This window comes from Alexandromys fortis, unplaced genomic scaffold (assembly GCF_014885135.2).
Source record: "Alexandromys fortis isolate MF-2015 unplaced genomic scaffold, M_Fortis_MF-2015_v1.1 scaffold_220, whole genome shotgun sequence".
Classification (NCBI taxonomy): domain Eukaryota; kingdom Metazoa; phylum Chordata; class Mammalia; order Rodentia; family Cricetidae; genus Alexandromys; species Alexandromys fortis.
The window spans coordinates 130,587-146,262 of NW_026068099.1; the positions used below are offsets into that span (position 1 = coordinate 130,587).

The window sequence follows — 15,676 nt, forward strand, 5'->3', positions numbered from 1 at the left end:
ATATTATAGATAGTCACAAAATAAAGTTAAAGCTTAAAAAAGGGTAAAGTCTTTAAAGAGACAGAGTACAGATAGGCAAGGATTAAACGCAGTAAAGAGAAATAAGTCACGTAAAAATGTAAAATTCACAGAGTCTGGATTATGTATATTATTGTGTTATCTTTAAATTTTTTGACTGTGAATGAGACATTTCATTGTATGGGCTGCTAAGCTAAACCAGCATGGCTATTATAAAGGTATCATGACTTCCAAATTTGGGTCTAAGGATATGTTACTTTGGAAAAGAGGTTCTTCTCTTATTTCCACAGAGGATGAGATCCTTTAGATTGCTTCCCAGACTGGTGTGGTTTGATGAAAAAAGAGCCCCCGGAGGTTGCCTTAAACACCCCTCAAAAAATTACTTCACCTGATTGCTGACTGAGATGAACCTAGCACACAGAATGCACCATGAAAGACCTGATTAACAGTGCCCCCAAACAGCAGGAAGCAGTTTGGACAGAACTATGCCCATATTCCCAATTATTGTTCATAATTGTGTGTTTACATTTAAAGAGGTATATGCTATAGAGATGAATAATTTGCTTTGATTTGGATCTTGGTTTATTGATACAAATTTAGGGTAAATGTGGTTACACTGTATATTTCTTCCCTTGATTAAGGTATTGTGTTTATGTAGTTCATTTAAGAATGTAATGCAAAAAAAATGAATGTAATGCATAAGTAAGAAATATAACAATAGATATTCATCTATAATAGTCAAGCTTGTAATTGTGTTAGATTTTCTATATGTATGGAGATATATTTCAGTTAGATAGGTTTTCTTCAAATTTTTCAGAGACCTTCATAATATGGCATTTAAAATGTTTTAATAACTTAGAACTTTTCGTGACAATGAGACACATCTTCTTCTGGCAGTACAAGTTACGTCAAGAGGAAGATGGGCATCAAAGAGGCTCCTTATGGAGTTGTTTAGCCAATTGGGCAAGAAACTGCCCTTGCCTGGACTGCTTAATGAACTGGGCATGCAGGACACACAGAAAAATGACTGCTGAACTTGCCTAAAGGTGAGATGATCCTTTGGGGTTTCTGCTTCATGAAAGAGTCTGACAGACATTCTGCAGGCCACAGAAGAAAGTGACTGACAAACTGCCAATATAGGCAGAACTGTCTTTGAAATTTCCTGCTTCGTGGAAGAGTCTGCCAGATACTATGGGCCTGTAGTATATATATGGTTGTGAGCCTAGCATTTAACAGTTGAACGCTCCCAACTTCTTTGAGCACTTTAACAATTTTATGAAAACACAACAAAAATGATCAGCCTGCATAGAAGTTAAAAATTATAAGCTTCTTAGTTTCCATGGAGAATAAGAAATGAGAGCAAGAAACTATTCTATGGGTTCAATATAGTATGGCCTTAGTAGCTGTGAAGAGACAAAGGCAATGAATGTTGTCTGGCCCCGCAGATTCCTACTAAATTGATATGTGAGTACCTAACCACAAATAATATTCCTTCATGATGTTTCTCATGACTTTTTTCTTCCCTGAATTTTCCCCAGAATGCCGTGGGCAAATATGAAGAACAATAGCCAGGGCATGAGCATCTCTTCATCACGATGTGTGCAGAGCAAATGCAACAGGAAACACCAGCTCAGAATTCAGTGCCCAGCACTCTGCAGATCACACCACACTCCCCTTGCTCACCTGCGTCAGGTCTCGGTGGTGAAGAGAGTGTGTCATCGTGGGGCTCTTGTCTATCAAACATTTGTTCACAAGAACTACTTCCCTCTGTAGAAAGGAATGGAAGACTCAGTGGATTTAAACAGCCAAAGAAAAACACATCAGGAGAGCCACTGGCGACAGCCAGGAGAGTCAAGCTGACTTAGTGTCTCCTAGATGAAGGTCTCTGTTTTGGGACTCTGAAGGGGAGACTGACATGACTCCTCTGCCACCAGAGGCAGAACATTGGCCAAAATCTGTTCCTTTCCTGAACACCTCATTCCCCTTTATTTATGACCCCCATCGATGCTTTTATGGTTTCTTCTCTCTGAGAAAATAAAGAACAGGTTAAGTGGGGGTGTAGGGGAAGATGAGAAGACACCTTCTCTCTTGCAGTTTCACTAGCTGACTGGCAAGTAAAGGCTCACTCACCTCTGTTGCATTGTGGGAGGCTAGGTACATCCTCTGCCTGTTCATCATTCATTTGGGAATTTCCAGGACTACAGGATGCTAAAAAGACAGAATACAACAAAGCATGCAGGGGGACATCAGTTTTCTCAGGTGGGACCCAGGAAGCTTGCAAAATCTAAGAAAATAAGGAGGACAAGGGATCAAAATGGAACATTGACTGTGCAATACAAAGAGTGAGTAGATCAAGGCACCATCTTTCCCCAGCAACCACCACTTCAACATGAACAAAGCATCCACATATTCTACTCCTAAGAACTGAATTCTTCTGAACGGGAGTCACAAGCTTTTCTCTCTGTTCCACACAGAAGGTAAAGGGTCCAAGAAGAATCAGGGAGTCAAAGTAACTAAGAATGTCTTATACAATCTACTGTCTTGAAGAACAAGAGAGGCAGACAGGAAGGTGGGGGACTTTAGGGAGGAAAATAAACAGAATCCTTATGACAGCAAGAAGATGTTGAACTAAAGGGGAGAGGAAGGTGTACCACCTGCATGTCTGGGTGACTCGAAGAGTTGGAGACAATGCATTTGATGGAGCAAGACTGAATGAGGAAAAGCACCTGAGACTAAGGACTGTCTCTGAAGTTGTAAGGTAAAAACAAGAGATCTGATGTAGAGGGGGGGGTCCTGTGAAGATGGCTCAGTAGTTAAGAGTGCTTGTTGCTCTTCCAAGAGACTCAGGTTCAATTCCCAGTGTCCCTTGGAAGCTCACAACTGTCTGCAATTTCAGAGGCAAGGGACTTGACACCCTCTACTGTCCTCCTTAAACACCAATCAAGTATGTGGTGCAGACAGACAGATATATGCAGGCAAAACTCTCATACATATAAATATAAATTAAAATAAGAGAGATATGATTTGGTTTTTCTGTTGGAAAAGGGAGAAGATGGACAGGGGTGATACATGGAAGACTGGGTTACGCTGGTGAGGGGCAGTCACTAACAACCCTACTTGGGAAGGGAGAAACAGTGTCCTATGCTGAGACAGAGACACCCAGAGGAGGCAGGTCCACTGCCAAAACAGACAACATGGGCAACTATGCAAGCATCTTTTTGAAGAACATCTGCATAGAGGAGTCTCTTAGAGAGTTCTGTGAAGACATCCAAGCCTGCAGATGGAAAACTGACAGGCAAGTCTGGGAGTTCGTATTTGGGAATTGCAGATGGGAGCAGATAAGAGTGCCTGGGAGAGATTGATCACCCTTGCACATTTTCCAAGGCCGCTTGAAAAGTTGGTGACAATAATCTGAAAACACAGTTAATGTGCTCACCTTAAGCCAAGAGTTGGGTTTGGCTAGGCCCCTTCAGTGTCTCAATCTGTTTTCTCTCTCCCTGAAGATAATTTTTGCTCTCAACTGAATTAAAATTTTATTGTTATTATTATGTTGTAGTGGCTGTTGCTATTGTATTTATCTGGGTATGGGAGAGTGCCTCACATACCATGACACATACATGGAGGCCACAAGACAGCTTACAGGAATCAGCTCTCTTTTCCCTTCGTGTGAGTCCCACAAATAGAACTCAGGTCATCAAGCTTGGCAGCACATGCCATTTAACTGGCCTTCTACTGGGTTTTAGTTCATTCTTCTTTGTCTTTTCTCTGTGTGTAGGGCTGATGACTCTCCTACACTATCTATTAGCATCGTCCCTTTACATAACTTTCTCCACATTTTAAACTCTGCACCATGTTTTATAATTGAAATTAGCTCCCCCCACACACATATACACACAAACACACACACACTGAGACTGTTCTCATTTCTCTAGTTCAGTCTGTTCTCTTTAGTTAACTTGCTGTTTCTGTTTTTTTTTTTTAACTCAAATTTTAATCTAAATCTTTCTTTTCTGTCCTTTCTGCAGATTCTGTTTTAGCATCCTTTCAAGTCATAGGAAGTCTTCTTCACTGTGGACAAAGAAGGAGAGATCCCCTTGCCAAATCATCCACAAGAGATTTATCAATTTCAGTTGTACTCCTCATGCCCAACAAAGGCATGAGCAAAAACAACAAAGGCAAAAAACAGCTAAAGGGGATCAATCCTGCTCAGTACTGCACCCAAAATATTAGGATTCCATGTCTATTTAGGTAAAACTAGCATTTAACTCAGAACCCCAGATTTGATGGCTCCATCTGGAGTTCTCAACTGCCCTCTCTTGATGTACAATCTGTACTCAAGAAAATCTCAACCAGCTTGAATTTTGATTTCTATGCTGCTTTGTCTCCTGAAAACAATTCAAAAGCTAAACATACTCTGGCCATTTGTGGGGAGGGGTGGGAAAAAAGAAAAGAATGAAGGCTTGGAAAGATGGATAGATGGTTGGAAGAATGGATGAACAGATGCACAGATGGATAGATAGGTAAACAGACTGGCAGGTGGATGGGTGGTTATATTGATATGTGGGTGAGTTAGTGGATGTATGAATAGATGGGTATGTAGATGTATAGATCAGCAGTAGATAGATAACTAGGTGGCTGTGTTGGTACATGGATGAGAGATTGGTGAACAGGAAAGGAGGTAAAAGGAATGAAGGTTCGTCTCTGTGACAATGGAAATAAAGCTACTTATAAAATAGGTCATTAAAATCTGCATCACTAGAGCTGGAGAAATGACACAGTGGTTAAGATCAGTGACTGTTCTTCCTGAGGTCCTGAGTTCAATTCCCAGCACCCATATGGTGGCTCACAACACCAGTTCAAAAGGACTTGACACCCTCACACAGACAACATGCAGGCGAAACATCAGGGCACATAAAATAAAATTAATTAATTAAAAAAGAAAAGAAATCTATATCACCTTCTGGACTTCTGATCTGCCTTCTCCACTCATTTGTAAAGAAGGTTTCTGGGTCATTAAAGAGAAAAAACATGAAAGACGGTTGGTAATGACCTGAATTCATACCTGGTGTGAATAGGCGGGACTCTGAGAGAGTATCAAGTCATTGCCTGAGAGTGGGCATGCTTGCACCTCCAAGATTTGCCAATGTCTGTGAGCAGCTTGCCTGGCCCCATCTCCTTTTCCAGTCTCCAGCACCATCTTCCCACACTGCTGTCTCTCTGCCATGCATCTACTTATGGAATTCACTGATTTGACCTTCTCTTGCTGACTGCTGCCCTATCTTTCCATTTCTTCTTACCTCTCATCATCTATTTTTATAGATTTTACACATTTCCCCTAATGCCACATTTCATTGTTCCTGTGAGATCTCTAGCAAATGTGTTTACATTTTTCACTTTCTTATCAAACTCCATCCTGAGAACACATTCGTGTGACATATGATAACATTTTAACCTAGGATGGACCACGTTAAGACAGACATCACATAGGCTGATACAATCAGTGAGTGAGTGACCCAATAACTGGGATCTTTAGGGGCAGAGCACTCTACACTGTCAACACAATAAAGAACTCACTTCAGAGCACATATATCTCAGAAATTTCTTCCCCATTATTAAGTGACACATGGCTATATATTAAGCCAGATTGCTTTAGATAAACTCAAGTCTGCTTAGGAATCTTCTGTTCTTGCCTCTAATCTTCATTTTTATGAATTTGTAACCTTTAAATACACAAAAGCTCTTCTTTTCAAAGACTCACCCTCCTTCCCTCCCTTCTTGTCTCACACTAGGGACAGCATCCACAACCTGAACAAAAGTGTGTGTGTGTATTTTTGTGTGTGCATGCATGCATAAATATGTGCATTGTGTGCATGCACGTGCATTTGTGTATACATGCTTGCATGTGCGTGTGCACGTGCATGTGTTGGGAATGGTGAGGCGAAAAGGGTGAAGACAGGAAAACAGCACCAGTGAGGTAATTTGCAATCTAAGAACAGAATCACCTTCTGTAACAACTGCTGGCAGTCTGGGCCTCTCATCAGCATCTCTTCCATTTATCCTCTGAGGAGTCCTGTGATTGTTGGACCCTGAAGAGAAACAAGACAATGACTGAATCAGACAGCAATGAGGCAGAGACCTCCAAGCACTCTTTCAGAGTGCTGGCCCTCAGCACCTCATGTGAGATACTTGCCTCCATCCACCTAGAGCCCTGCTCTGTCTCTTTTCTCTCTGCTCATTCCTATTAATTTCTTCTCATCTTTTGGTCCCCAGTGCTGTTCTTCTACAATATAAAGCATCACACATGCCTCAGCCCTTTTCTTCCTTGTTGATCTCAATGCTCTTTAGCACAACCTCCTTTCATGTCTGAGCTTCCTTTGACCCTAGAGCTCTTATCTCCATGTAACAGGCTCCAATTCTACCATCTCTCTGCTTCACCTTTGTATCAGGCTCATCGCACTCCTCATGTCCCCAAGATCTCCCCTGAGAACCATGTTCAGTGATCCTAGTCACTCAACTCTAAAAGCCCACCTTCTTTTTATACTCTAAGTTGACTAAGTGCCCTCTATAGTACCTGGGTCCAAGAGGGGTTTCCCCTGTGATCTCTCTGTTTGTCAAAGAAGGGAGTTGATGTAGGACTACACTGAATGGTAAATTTTCTGATACAAGAGACATATTTTTATTGTTGGACATGTCTGTAAGCATCAGAGACCCTGCTTCTTTCTAAGGAAACTTGCAATTTATAGTGTGTCTTAATAGTATGAAACACAGGTTTGGGCTGAACACTTATCCCTGTGTTACATGGCCTATGTGTAAGCTCCTGACTACATGGGCCATGTGTATTTCCGACATTACCCCTGTGTTTGGCATGTCATAGTCCCTCAGTAAATTCTATGTTAACTATCAGTGAAAAAAAAAGAATGAGTGATTGAATGAATGAATGAAATTGCCCTGAACTCCCGGAAGCAAGTGAGAGCTATAGTTACCATCTGGGAAGTTTCTTAGAGTCTCCTTTAAGTCTGGGTAGGCTTTCAGATGCGTCGCACTGAATATCACTTTGAGAAGCGATAGGCTGAACTCATTCTGTAGGTCACTGAGGATGTCATACACTACTCTTTCCGGTGGGATCAGGTTTTCACAACTTTGTTGACAAGTCTTAAAAATATTGAAGGAAGAATTATGTCAAAATGGATTTATGATTTTATAAGAGAGGCTTAGAATGGTTCAAACGCCATTTGATTTCTTGTGAAGTGTCTGAGTTTTGCATTGATCAGGGGACATCTTACATGTCCTCTCTGTAATGACAGACCCGTGCTTATCCGAGAGCAGCTCTGGTGCTGACACACAGTTGACAGGGAAGAGTACCTCTGAAGAATGATCAAAGGATGTGTCTGTAAGAGCCAGGCCAAGATGCTCCACTGTGAGCCTAACAGGCCATGAGAGGCTGTCTGGTACCACACAGGAACTCCCCAGAGACTGACCTGCTCTGCAGGGCTCAAGGCAACCAAGTGAGCACCCTGGCCATAGGGCAAAGGCTTGTCGTCATTATCCCCAGGGGACCCCATCACCAACTTTTACTACATTTTAGGGCCTCAGTGGTGCCTGAACAACAAGGAGAATTTGGAGAGAGAGAAGTAAGCATGACTTCTGGTTCTATTCTCACGTGACACACTGACTGTGACTTTCAAAACTCTCAGGCTCCGGGATTTGGAATAAGTAAACTTTGTAAAGAAGCCCTGCTTGGACGTGTCCACTGGCATTCTAGTTTCTGTTGTTACACTGCACAACTAAACCTGGGGTGCTCTGCTCTTCGGGGAATTCCCACACCCCATCTATCCCCTCTCACCATTTAACTCAGCCCTGATTACTGCAGAGACCAATAGGAATGTTTCCTGTGATGCCCACTTCTCCTGTCACCTCTGACTTCCAAGAAGTGAAGGTCCCCCCTCCCTGGAGGGCCTTCAGTCTGTTGGCAGCATCCCGAGGTTCAGAGGAATACATCACAGGGCAGGCTGACTGTCAGGGCTGAGTTCCTTCTCCTCACTCACCCGGAACTTCTGCTCAGAGATGTAGCCACGGTCTCGGAGGCTCATAAGGAAAGGAAAGGGATTTGTGATGGCGCTCGCGATTTCCACCTTATTTTCTCTGAAGTGCTTGAAGATGAGCCCATAGTCAGGTGACTCCTCTTCGCTCAGGTACTCTGAGCTTGCCCTAAGGGATATATTTCATGTAGAAGTAGAAACTGGTTTATAAGAGGCTACCAGTGGCTGGATAACTTTTGGTATGAAGGATGGTCCCCTAAAAGGAACAATTTGAAGTAAAATTGAAACTTTAAACATCTAAAATGCTGGTACAAGTTGTGATTCTTTGGGTTTTATTTTTGTGAGACAGGATACTACCTGTAAGTCTGGTTTGCCTAGAATATGTTATGTAGACCAGGCTAGCCTCAGAGATTCTCCTGAGTGCTCCACCATACTCAACACAATGATTAGTTTTAATTGTCAACCTGACATACTCTAAAATCATCTGAGATTGTGTGAGTCGTAAGGGACTGTCTAGATTAAGGTGGTCTATGGATCCATCAGTCTGGGTGTGTCTTCATTATGCTAATTGCTATGGGAAGATCCAGCCCACTGTGGGCAGCACCAATTCCTAGGTAGGAGGATCCTGGGCAGCTTTAAATGTCGGGAATAAGTTGAACACTGACAGGCACTTTTGCATTCTCTTCTCACTTCTTTGGATTATGGGTATGACCAGCTGCTTCAAGTTTCAGCCTAGTTTCCCTGCAATGATGAACCATAAGCTGTACCTATGAGAGTACAAGTTCCTTCTCAACCAGGTCTCTTTGTGTCAGGGTCTCTTATCACAGTCGCAGAAATGAAACAATCCATATGGCGGGTACAAGGAAACAGCAAAGACTGCTACACCCTCTTCTTCCAGCTCAAGTGTGAAAGCAAAATTGATAAGCAGTTGATCCAGGACTGAGGAAGCATTCTACCCAAGCACACACTGAGTGGCTCATCTCTATGGCTTCACATGTTTTCTTCTTTCCTCCTTGCTTCCTACCTCCCTGCAGTGATGGGGAGGGGGGTCTCTCTAACAACTCAGAACCAGCACTTCTTAACCACGCTGTCGTCAGCTATAGTGCCTGATATCGCAAGTAGCTGCTGCTCTCTGCCCAAAGACAGAGTCCAGGGAAAGGATTCTCTAGGGAAGGGAGGCCCAGAAGCCCAATGAGACATGGAAGCTGTTTTTTCATGCTGTCGACCTCATTCTGGTGGACAAATGGAAACAAATTATGTTGGATAGTACAATGGCAGAAACAAGAAAGCTAGGCATGGTGCAAGGGTCTGTAGTCATGGCATCCTAGAGGCTGAAGCAGAAGGACCATCATGGCCTAGATAGTGATTTGCTTTCCTTATAATTTTACTGAGTATTTACACCACACAGTATTAGCACATGTAGAGGTCAGAGGACAACTTTGTGTAGTGGAGTTTGTTCTCTTTTTTCACTCTTTTTCTGGTTCTGGGCATCAAACTCAGGTTGCCTGGTTTGCCTGGGGAGCTCCTTTACCCACTGGCATTTGCTAGCCCTGACCTAGTGACTTCGAGGCAGGCCTGAGCTATCTAGCAAGACCCCATCTCAAATAATGGAAAAAAGAAATCAATACCGACCAGCAAATTTCTACTACACAAGTGGCAGGAGGGCTAGTGAGATGGTTCAGTGGACAAAGAGCTTGCCCTCTAGTGTAATGACCTGAGTTCAACCCTGGAACCCAGAGTGTAGAAGGAGAGAACCAGCTCATGCAAGTGGGGGAGGAGAAGAGTAAAAGCATGACACATGAGTATGAAGATGCCATGATAAGCTCCACTATTTTGTTCGCTAACCTAAATAATGAATTAAAAATAAAAATAAAAAAAAACATTAAAATAGGGCACATCTTTCTTTTTGCCTTTTGCTTACTTTAGAATTTTATCATGTTTTTGAAAATTTCATACATGAATACTGTATTTATATCATTTCTACTTCTCCCTTTCTCCCTCAAATCCCCCATGCTTTCCTTCTCCACTCCCCCTCAAATACCTTCTTTAATTATTATCATATATATATATATATATACAGATAGGTATATGAGAGACAGACAGATAGATAGATAGATGATAGATAGATAGATGATAGATAGATAGATGATAGATAGATAGATAGATAGATAGATAGATAGATAGATAGATAGATAGAATCTGCTGATATCTTTTAGTGTTGTTCCTATGTATATGTGTTTAGGGCTGACCACTAGGCATTGGACAACCTAACAGAATGAGGTTATCCCTGGAGAATAATGGTTGATTCTCCTCTTCTCAAAAGCCAACAATTCCCTGTAGCTCTTCATCTAGGGGTGGGGCCTTGTGAGAGCCCCTCCCCCATCAACACCAGCACATCAACTGGTGCTGTCACTGAGGGTACAACTTTTTTTTAAATGTTTAAAATGTCACCTAAATGCTAAATCATTGAGAATGGTGACTTGTGGGGTGTAGTCTGAGCAATCCTGACACTGCTCAAGACTTCTTCGGATGTCACTGAGGACACGCTCTTCTCAGACTAATACTGAAATACCATCTGCTCTTTATCTCTTTCCTCCTCCAGAAAGTTTCCAGTGCGCTTCTCAGAGGTTCCCTGGGCTATGGCATCACAGCCGATTAGACACGGAAGTAACCAGGGACATCAGGGAACTTTGCCTAAACAAGAGAGTAAAGGCATTTTCAAAAAGTTAAAGCAAGATTACATTCTATCCTTTATTGTTAATTTAGAAAATATTGTTATTTTCCATAAAAATACCTTACTTGTGATAGTGATAGGTCTATTGCTACTACATTTAAGAGTAAATATTCTAAAAGTCTGAAATTTATAACTAATGGTAACTCACATTAGATTTAACCCAGAAAACTAGCTTTAGACATTCCCCATAATTTTTAAGGAAAAAAAAAGGATGTGGTTATGCACACCTCTACTCCCAGCACTTCAGAGGCAGAGGCGGGAGGTTCACCACAAATTCAAGGCTAGGCTGGTCTATGTAGTGAATTCCAGGCTAGTCAGGGTTACACGACAAACAAACACAAAGGATATCAAAAATATCCAATGTCAAAAAACCTTCAGAAGTATTATGTTTCACGAAGAGTCTATATTCCACATGTAATAATATAATAAATTACACAATAAATTTTATCTTAAACTTGAGGAGGTTGTGTGTGCTCATGTATATGTGCCTGGTATGGGGGTAAGGGGTCCAGGTGCTCTCTCCTTTTTTTTTTTTTTTTTTGGAGACAAGGTCTTTCACTGAATCTGAATATCATTAATTCAGCCGGATTAGCTGGCCAGTGAACTTCAGAGAGCCAACTGTGTCAGCTGCCCTAATTCTGGAGTTAAAAACACACTTCACCACATCCAGATTTTATGTGGGTTCTAGGGATCTGAACTCAGCTCTTCATAAGTGAATTGGAGCAAAACCAGGAGTTAGAGCTGAATTATTTCACACAAGGTAAATTGAAACGGTGCAGTTTCACATTGGATGCTGCGGCCAAACTAAAGCAATGCAGCAAATTAATCAGAAACCCAAGAGTGCCATGGTGTCAAAACTAAACTTCAAATGCCACAAAGCAATGAGCAGTAAGAAAATAGACTGTTTACCAAAAACAAAGAGCCATAAGATACAGAGGTTTCTCCAAAAATCATTCTCAAGAGGATGCCCAGAAGAAATCTCCAGTACTAAAAAAGAAAAAAAAAAATACCAAAAAAAAAAAAAAGCAGTTGATGAAGGAATTCAAGGAAAAAAGAATCATAAAGTGCTATGGACAAAAGGAAAAGGCCTAAAAAGAAAGTGTACTGATATTTTGTTTATGTTTTAATCAATAAAGCTTGCCTAGAGATAAGAGCGCAGAGCTAAGCCACTAGAGGCCAGGCAATGTTGGTGCACACCTTTAATCCCAGGACTCGGGGGAGACAGAGGCAGGGGATCTCTGCTAGTTCAAGACTACCCTGGGCTACACAAGATCCTTCCAGTCTAAAAAAGAAACAGAGCCAAGCGGTGGTCGCTCACACCTTTAATCCCAGTACTTGAAAGTCACACACCTTTAATGCCAGCACTAGGGCAGTAGAGACAGAAAGGAATGTAGCTAGGCAGAGAGAGGAATATAAAGTGGGAGGCCAGGAGAGTGGATGTAGTCAGAAGACGCTGTCTGGGGACAGAGGTAAAAGTAAAATGAAAGTTTTTATAAATGCCTCAGATGGTGCCCTGTGTTAATAATTGGTCTAAATGTGAATGGTCTAAATATAACCATTAAAATAGAATACATTTGAAAACTGCCACTAATGTTGTAAAGAAAAGAGAGTCGCTTTAGGAGCTGGTGAGATGGCTCAGTAGACAAAGACCCTGCGTTTGATCCCCAAGGCCTACATGGTGGAAGGAGAGAATCAACTCTCACAAGTTGTCCTCTGATCCCAATTTACACACTGTGTATATATAATATACACACTTGCACACATACAATAAATGAATGTAATTTGAAAAAAAATACTATGGGTGTAAACAGATAAAAAATATGGTGCTTTCTCTTACTCTGAAGTTAAAAAAAAATTAAAGCTGAGATTCACCAAAGACAGTAGCTCGGGGGAAATGTATAGCATTAAATGCATGTATCAACTGATAAGAGAGGTCTACATGAAAATCTTTTGAAGAATCAGGAAACATAAGAAAAGCAATTTCATCCCAAATGAAAACTAAAGATGTAATAAAAATTCAGTAAAAGTCCATAAAATTAAAATAAATTAGAATTATCCTTAAACCTATCGGGAACTCACCAAGGCCAGCTGGCCTGGATCTGAAAAAGCCTGGGATAAAACCAGACTCGCTGAACATAGTAGACAATGAGGACTACTGAGAACTCAAGAACAATGGCAATGGGTTTTTGATCCTACTGCACGAACAGGCTTTGTGGGAGCATAGGCAGTTTGGATGCTCACCTTACTAGACCTGGATGGAGGTGGGTGGTCCTTGGACTTCCCACAGGGCAGGGAAACTTGATTCCTCTTTGGGCTAACGAGGGAGGGGGACTTGAATGGGGGAGGGAGAGGGAAATGGGAGGCAGTGGCGGGGAAGAGTCAGAAATCTTTAATAAATAACTAAAAAATTAAGAAAAAAAAACAAGGGGTGTGATTATTTATCACACCAAAAAACTACTCCTTTGGAAAGATCAGTAAAGTTATCTTTATCTTTTTAAATTATATCTCTAGTTAGGTTAACAAGGAAAAAACAAACGAACACCAAGACTCAAGCTATGAATTCCTCAGACATTGAAAGGGCAGCAGAGACAATAGAGCAGCCATCCCTGTATCTGCAGATTGGTTGACGGCAGCTACAAAAATGGCCAAATATATTTAAAAACAGAAACTACCAAAATTTACACTCTGAGAGTGGTGTCACCTGAACAGGCTTGTAGTAAAGAAACTAAACCAGTAATTTATACCACCCCACTCCCAAAAGAGACAGCCATCTGTCGGCATCACAATTGGTTTTGACTAAACTTCATCGGAGAAGTGATGCTTTCTTAGAACTGTTGCAGGACCAGAAGTAGCCTTGACCGAGTCCCTGTTAGAGGACAATTAGCTCCATACACTTTTTGTCTTAATTCTTCTATTTTCCTTTGCAATTATGTACATGTGTGTCTGTCTCAATGTGTGTCTCCTGCATGGAAGCACAGTGCCTATGGAAGACTTAAGGGGATGCCTGGTCTTCTGGAGCTGGAGTCAGAGGCAATTGGAAGCCCCAGGATGGGTGTTGGGGACCTAACCCATTAAGAACTCTTAACCACTGGGCCAACTCTCCAGTCCCTCTTCCCATGTGTGTTTGTAAGGTAAGATAATTTCGATCCATTTATAATCACTATGTAGCCACCATATGTTAAATAAAAGATAAAGGCATAAAGGCTGCACCCACTCCCCACCTGCTTCCATTAGTCTTTGGTCTTCATCAACTTCCGCTTCCTCCATGAACTGACCTAAGCCATACAGGAAGACTCAGAGCTCATCTGTCCCCAACTCAACTGAGAAAAACTTGGCAACAGAAGGAATTGGGTTTTCACTTTTTCTTAATGATCATTTTTGGACAAAGTTATCTTTTAGAATGATAATTAGGGAGAGATGAGAGGTCAGAGTCCTGATGAACAGGCCACTCCTACAGGAGCTCCCAGAAGTCCACATAGTGTCAGCCCAGTTATGTGACAGGAAAAAGGAATGAAGTGAGGTGAGTTGAGGTGACTATAGGACTCTCCAATAGCTAGCCAACAGCAGTGGCAACTGCTTGTCCCCCCCACCCCAATTTTTTTTTTGATTTTCAAGACAGGGTTTCTCTGTAGCTTTGGAGCCTGTCCTAGAACTAGCTCTTGTAGACTAGGCTGGTCTCAAACTCACAGAGAACCACCTGCCTCTGCATCCTGTGTGCTGGGATTAAAGGAATTCACCACTGCCACCTGGCTTGTCCCAGTTCTTAATCTCCTTGTGATCTCATTGTCTCAAGTTCCCATGGACCCACGGACGCAGCCTGGGAGGCCCTAGTAATGTAAGACTTTAAGGCAATCCTGAAGCCATTTTTGACAATTCTGAATCCTCTCAGCCTCTGTGCCATAGTGCTTCCCCTCCTCCCCTGGGAACCAAGGACCTAACAGCTACACTTGCACGTACTCAGTTCCTGAACAATTACCCATATACGTATGCTTTGGTTCTGTCCCCTGGGAAACGAGGTCAAAATGGCCTCTTACCTCATCTGATCTGGCAACAGCTCTCCAGTCAATTATTGGTATTAGCCCTTTCAAATAAGCCAATCTGAATAGTCAAAGAACAACCCCCCTTGCTTCTGTGGCCCCTTTAAAAGTAGACTGTACCCGCTATTCGAGGTCCCTCGGCTTCCCGAATGCTGGGGGACCCTGTCATGACAGAATTAATAAAATCCTCATGCTTTTGCATCGGCTATGGTGTATGAGATGGTCTCTGGGGGCGACTCCTTCTCGGTGTTTGGACGCCAGAGTCCAACAGTAACACATACAAACATCCATCTTAGCAGAGACACAGGACAAGGAGAAGGGAAAGGACTTACCTGCTACTGAATCCATTGTCCCCTCCTGCCATCCCTGGACTACACAGCCGAGAAGGTGCCTTGAGCAAAGGAGTGTACCACTCTGAGCCTCTGGGATGTTCAGAGAGAACTCTTTCCAGGTCCTTCAAAGAGGAGAAGAAAGAAAGTGAAACTTGTTCAGCTATGACATACTTCATTCACACTTGGTTTGGTCCCCTTGTGTCTGGCGGGTTTCCTCCCCCTCTCTGCCCTTCACCCTCCCTCTGCACTTCCCCATCCTGCCTCTGGCCAGAGGGGAGGAGCAAAGACAACTCAAGTTTCTAGAAAACTGGGATCCCTGGTTCACTCCAAGGAAAGGTGGGAGAATCTGACAGCTCAGGGCTCAGAGCTGTCTGAGGAGAGGTGGCTGTGGAAAATGGGAAGGAAGTGGCTCCTTTGTCCTTTCCTGGGGTGGTGCCTAGAAGGACAAGGAAGAGTAGGTTGTCCGCATCTCTCAGACTTGTGGCTGTCCTGGCAACCTAGGAGAGTTGGACCTGA

The 15,676-nt window shown here is 42.4% G+C and overlaps 1 protein-coding gene across 3 annotated transcripts in view; it reads right to left on the reverse strand.

Moving 5' to 3' along the window:
- LOC126489486 (nuclear body protein SP140-like protein) overlaps positions 1-15,295 on the reverse strand; it is a 102,132-nt gene extending 86,837 nt beyond the window's left edge. For 2 of the 3 annotated variants that reach the window (XM_050123799.1, XM_050123798.1), the window contains exons 1-6: positions 15,161-15,293; positions 8,064-8,226; positions 7,002-7,170; positions 6,021-6,104; positions 2,149-2,226; positions 1,702-1,785 (exon numbers count right to left, since the gene is read on the reverse strand). In XM_050123799.1, the coding sequence (XP_049979756.1) occupies positions 1,702-1,785; positions 2,149-2,226; positions 6,021-6,104; positions 7,002-7,170; positions 8,064-8,226; positions 15,161-15,192 (610 nt within the window). In that variant the 5' untranslated portion in view covers positions 15,193-15,293. Of the gene's footprint in view, positions 1-1,701; positions 1,786-2,148; positions 2,227-6,020; positions 6,105-7,001; positions 7,171-8,063; positions 8,227-15,160 lie in introns of all 3 variants that reach the window. The other variant, XM_050123800.1, reaches the window with a different exon arrangement.
- Between the last annotated feature and the right edge of the window lie 381 nt (positions 15,296-15,676).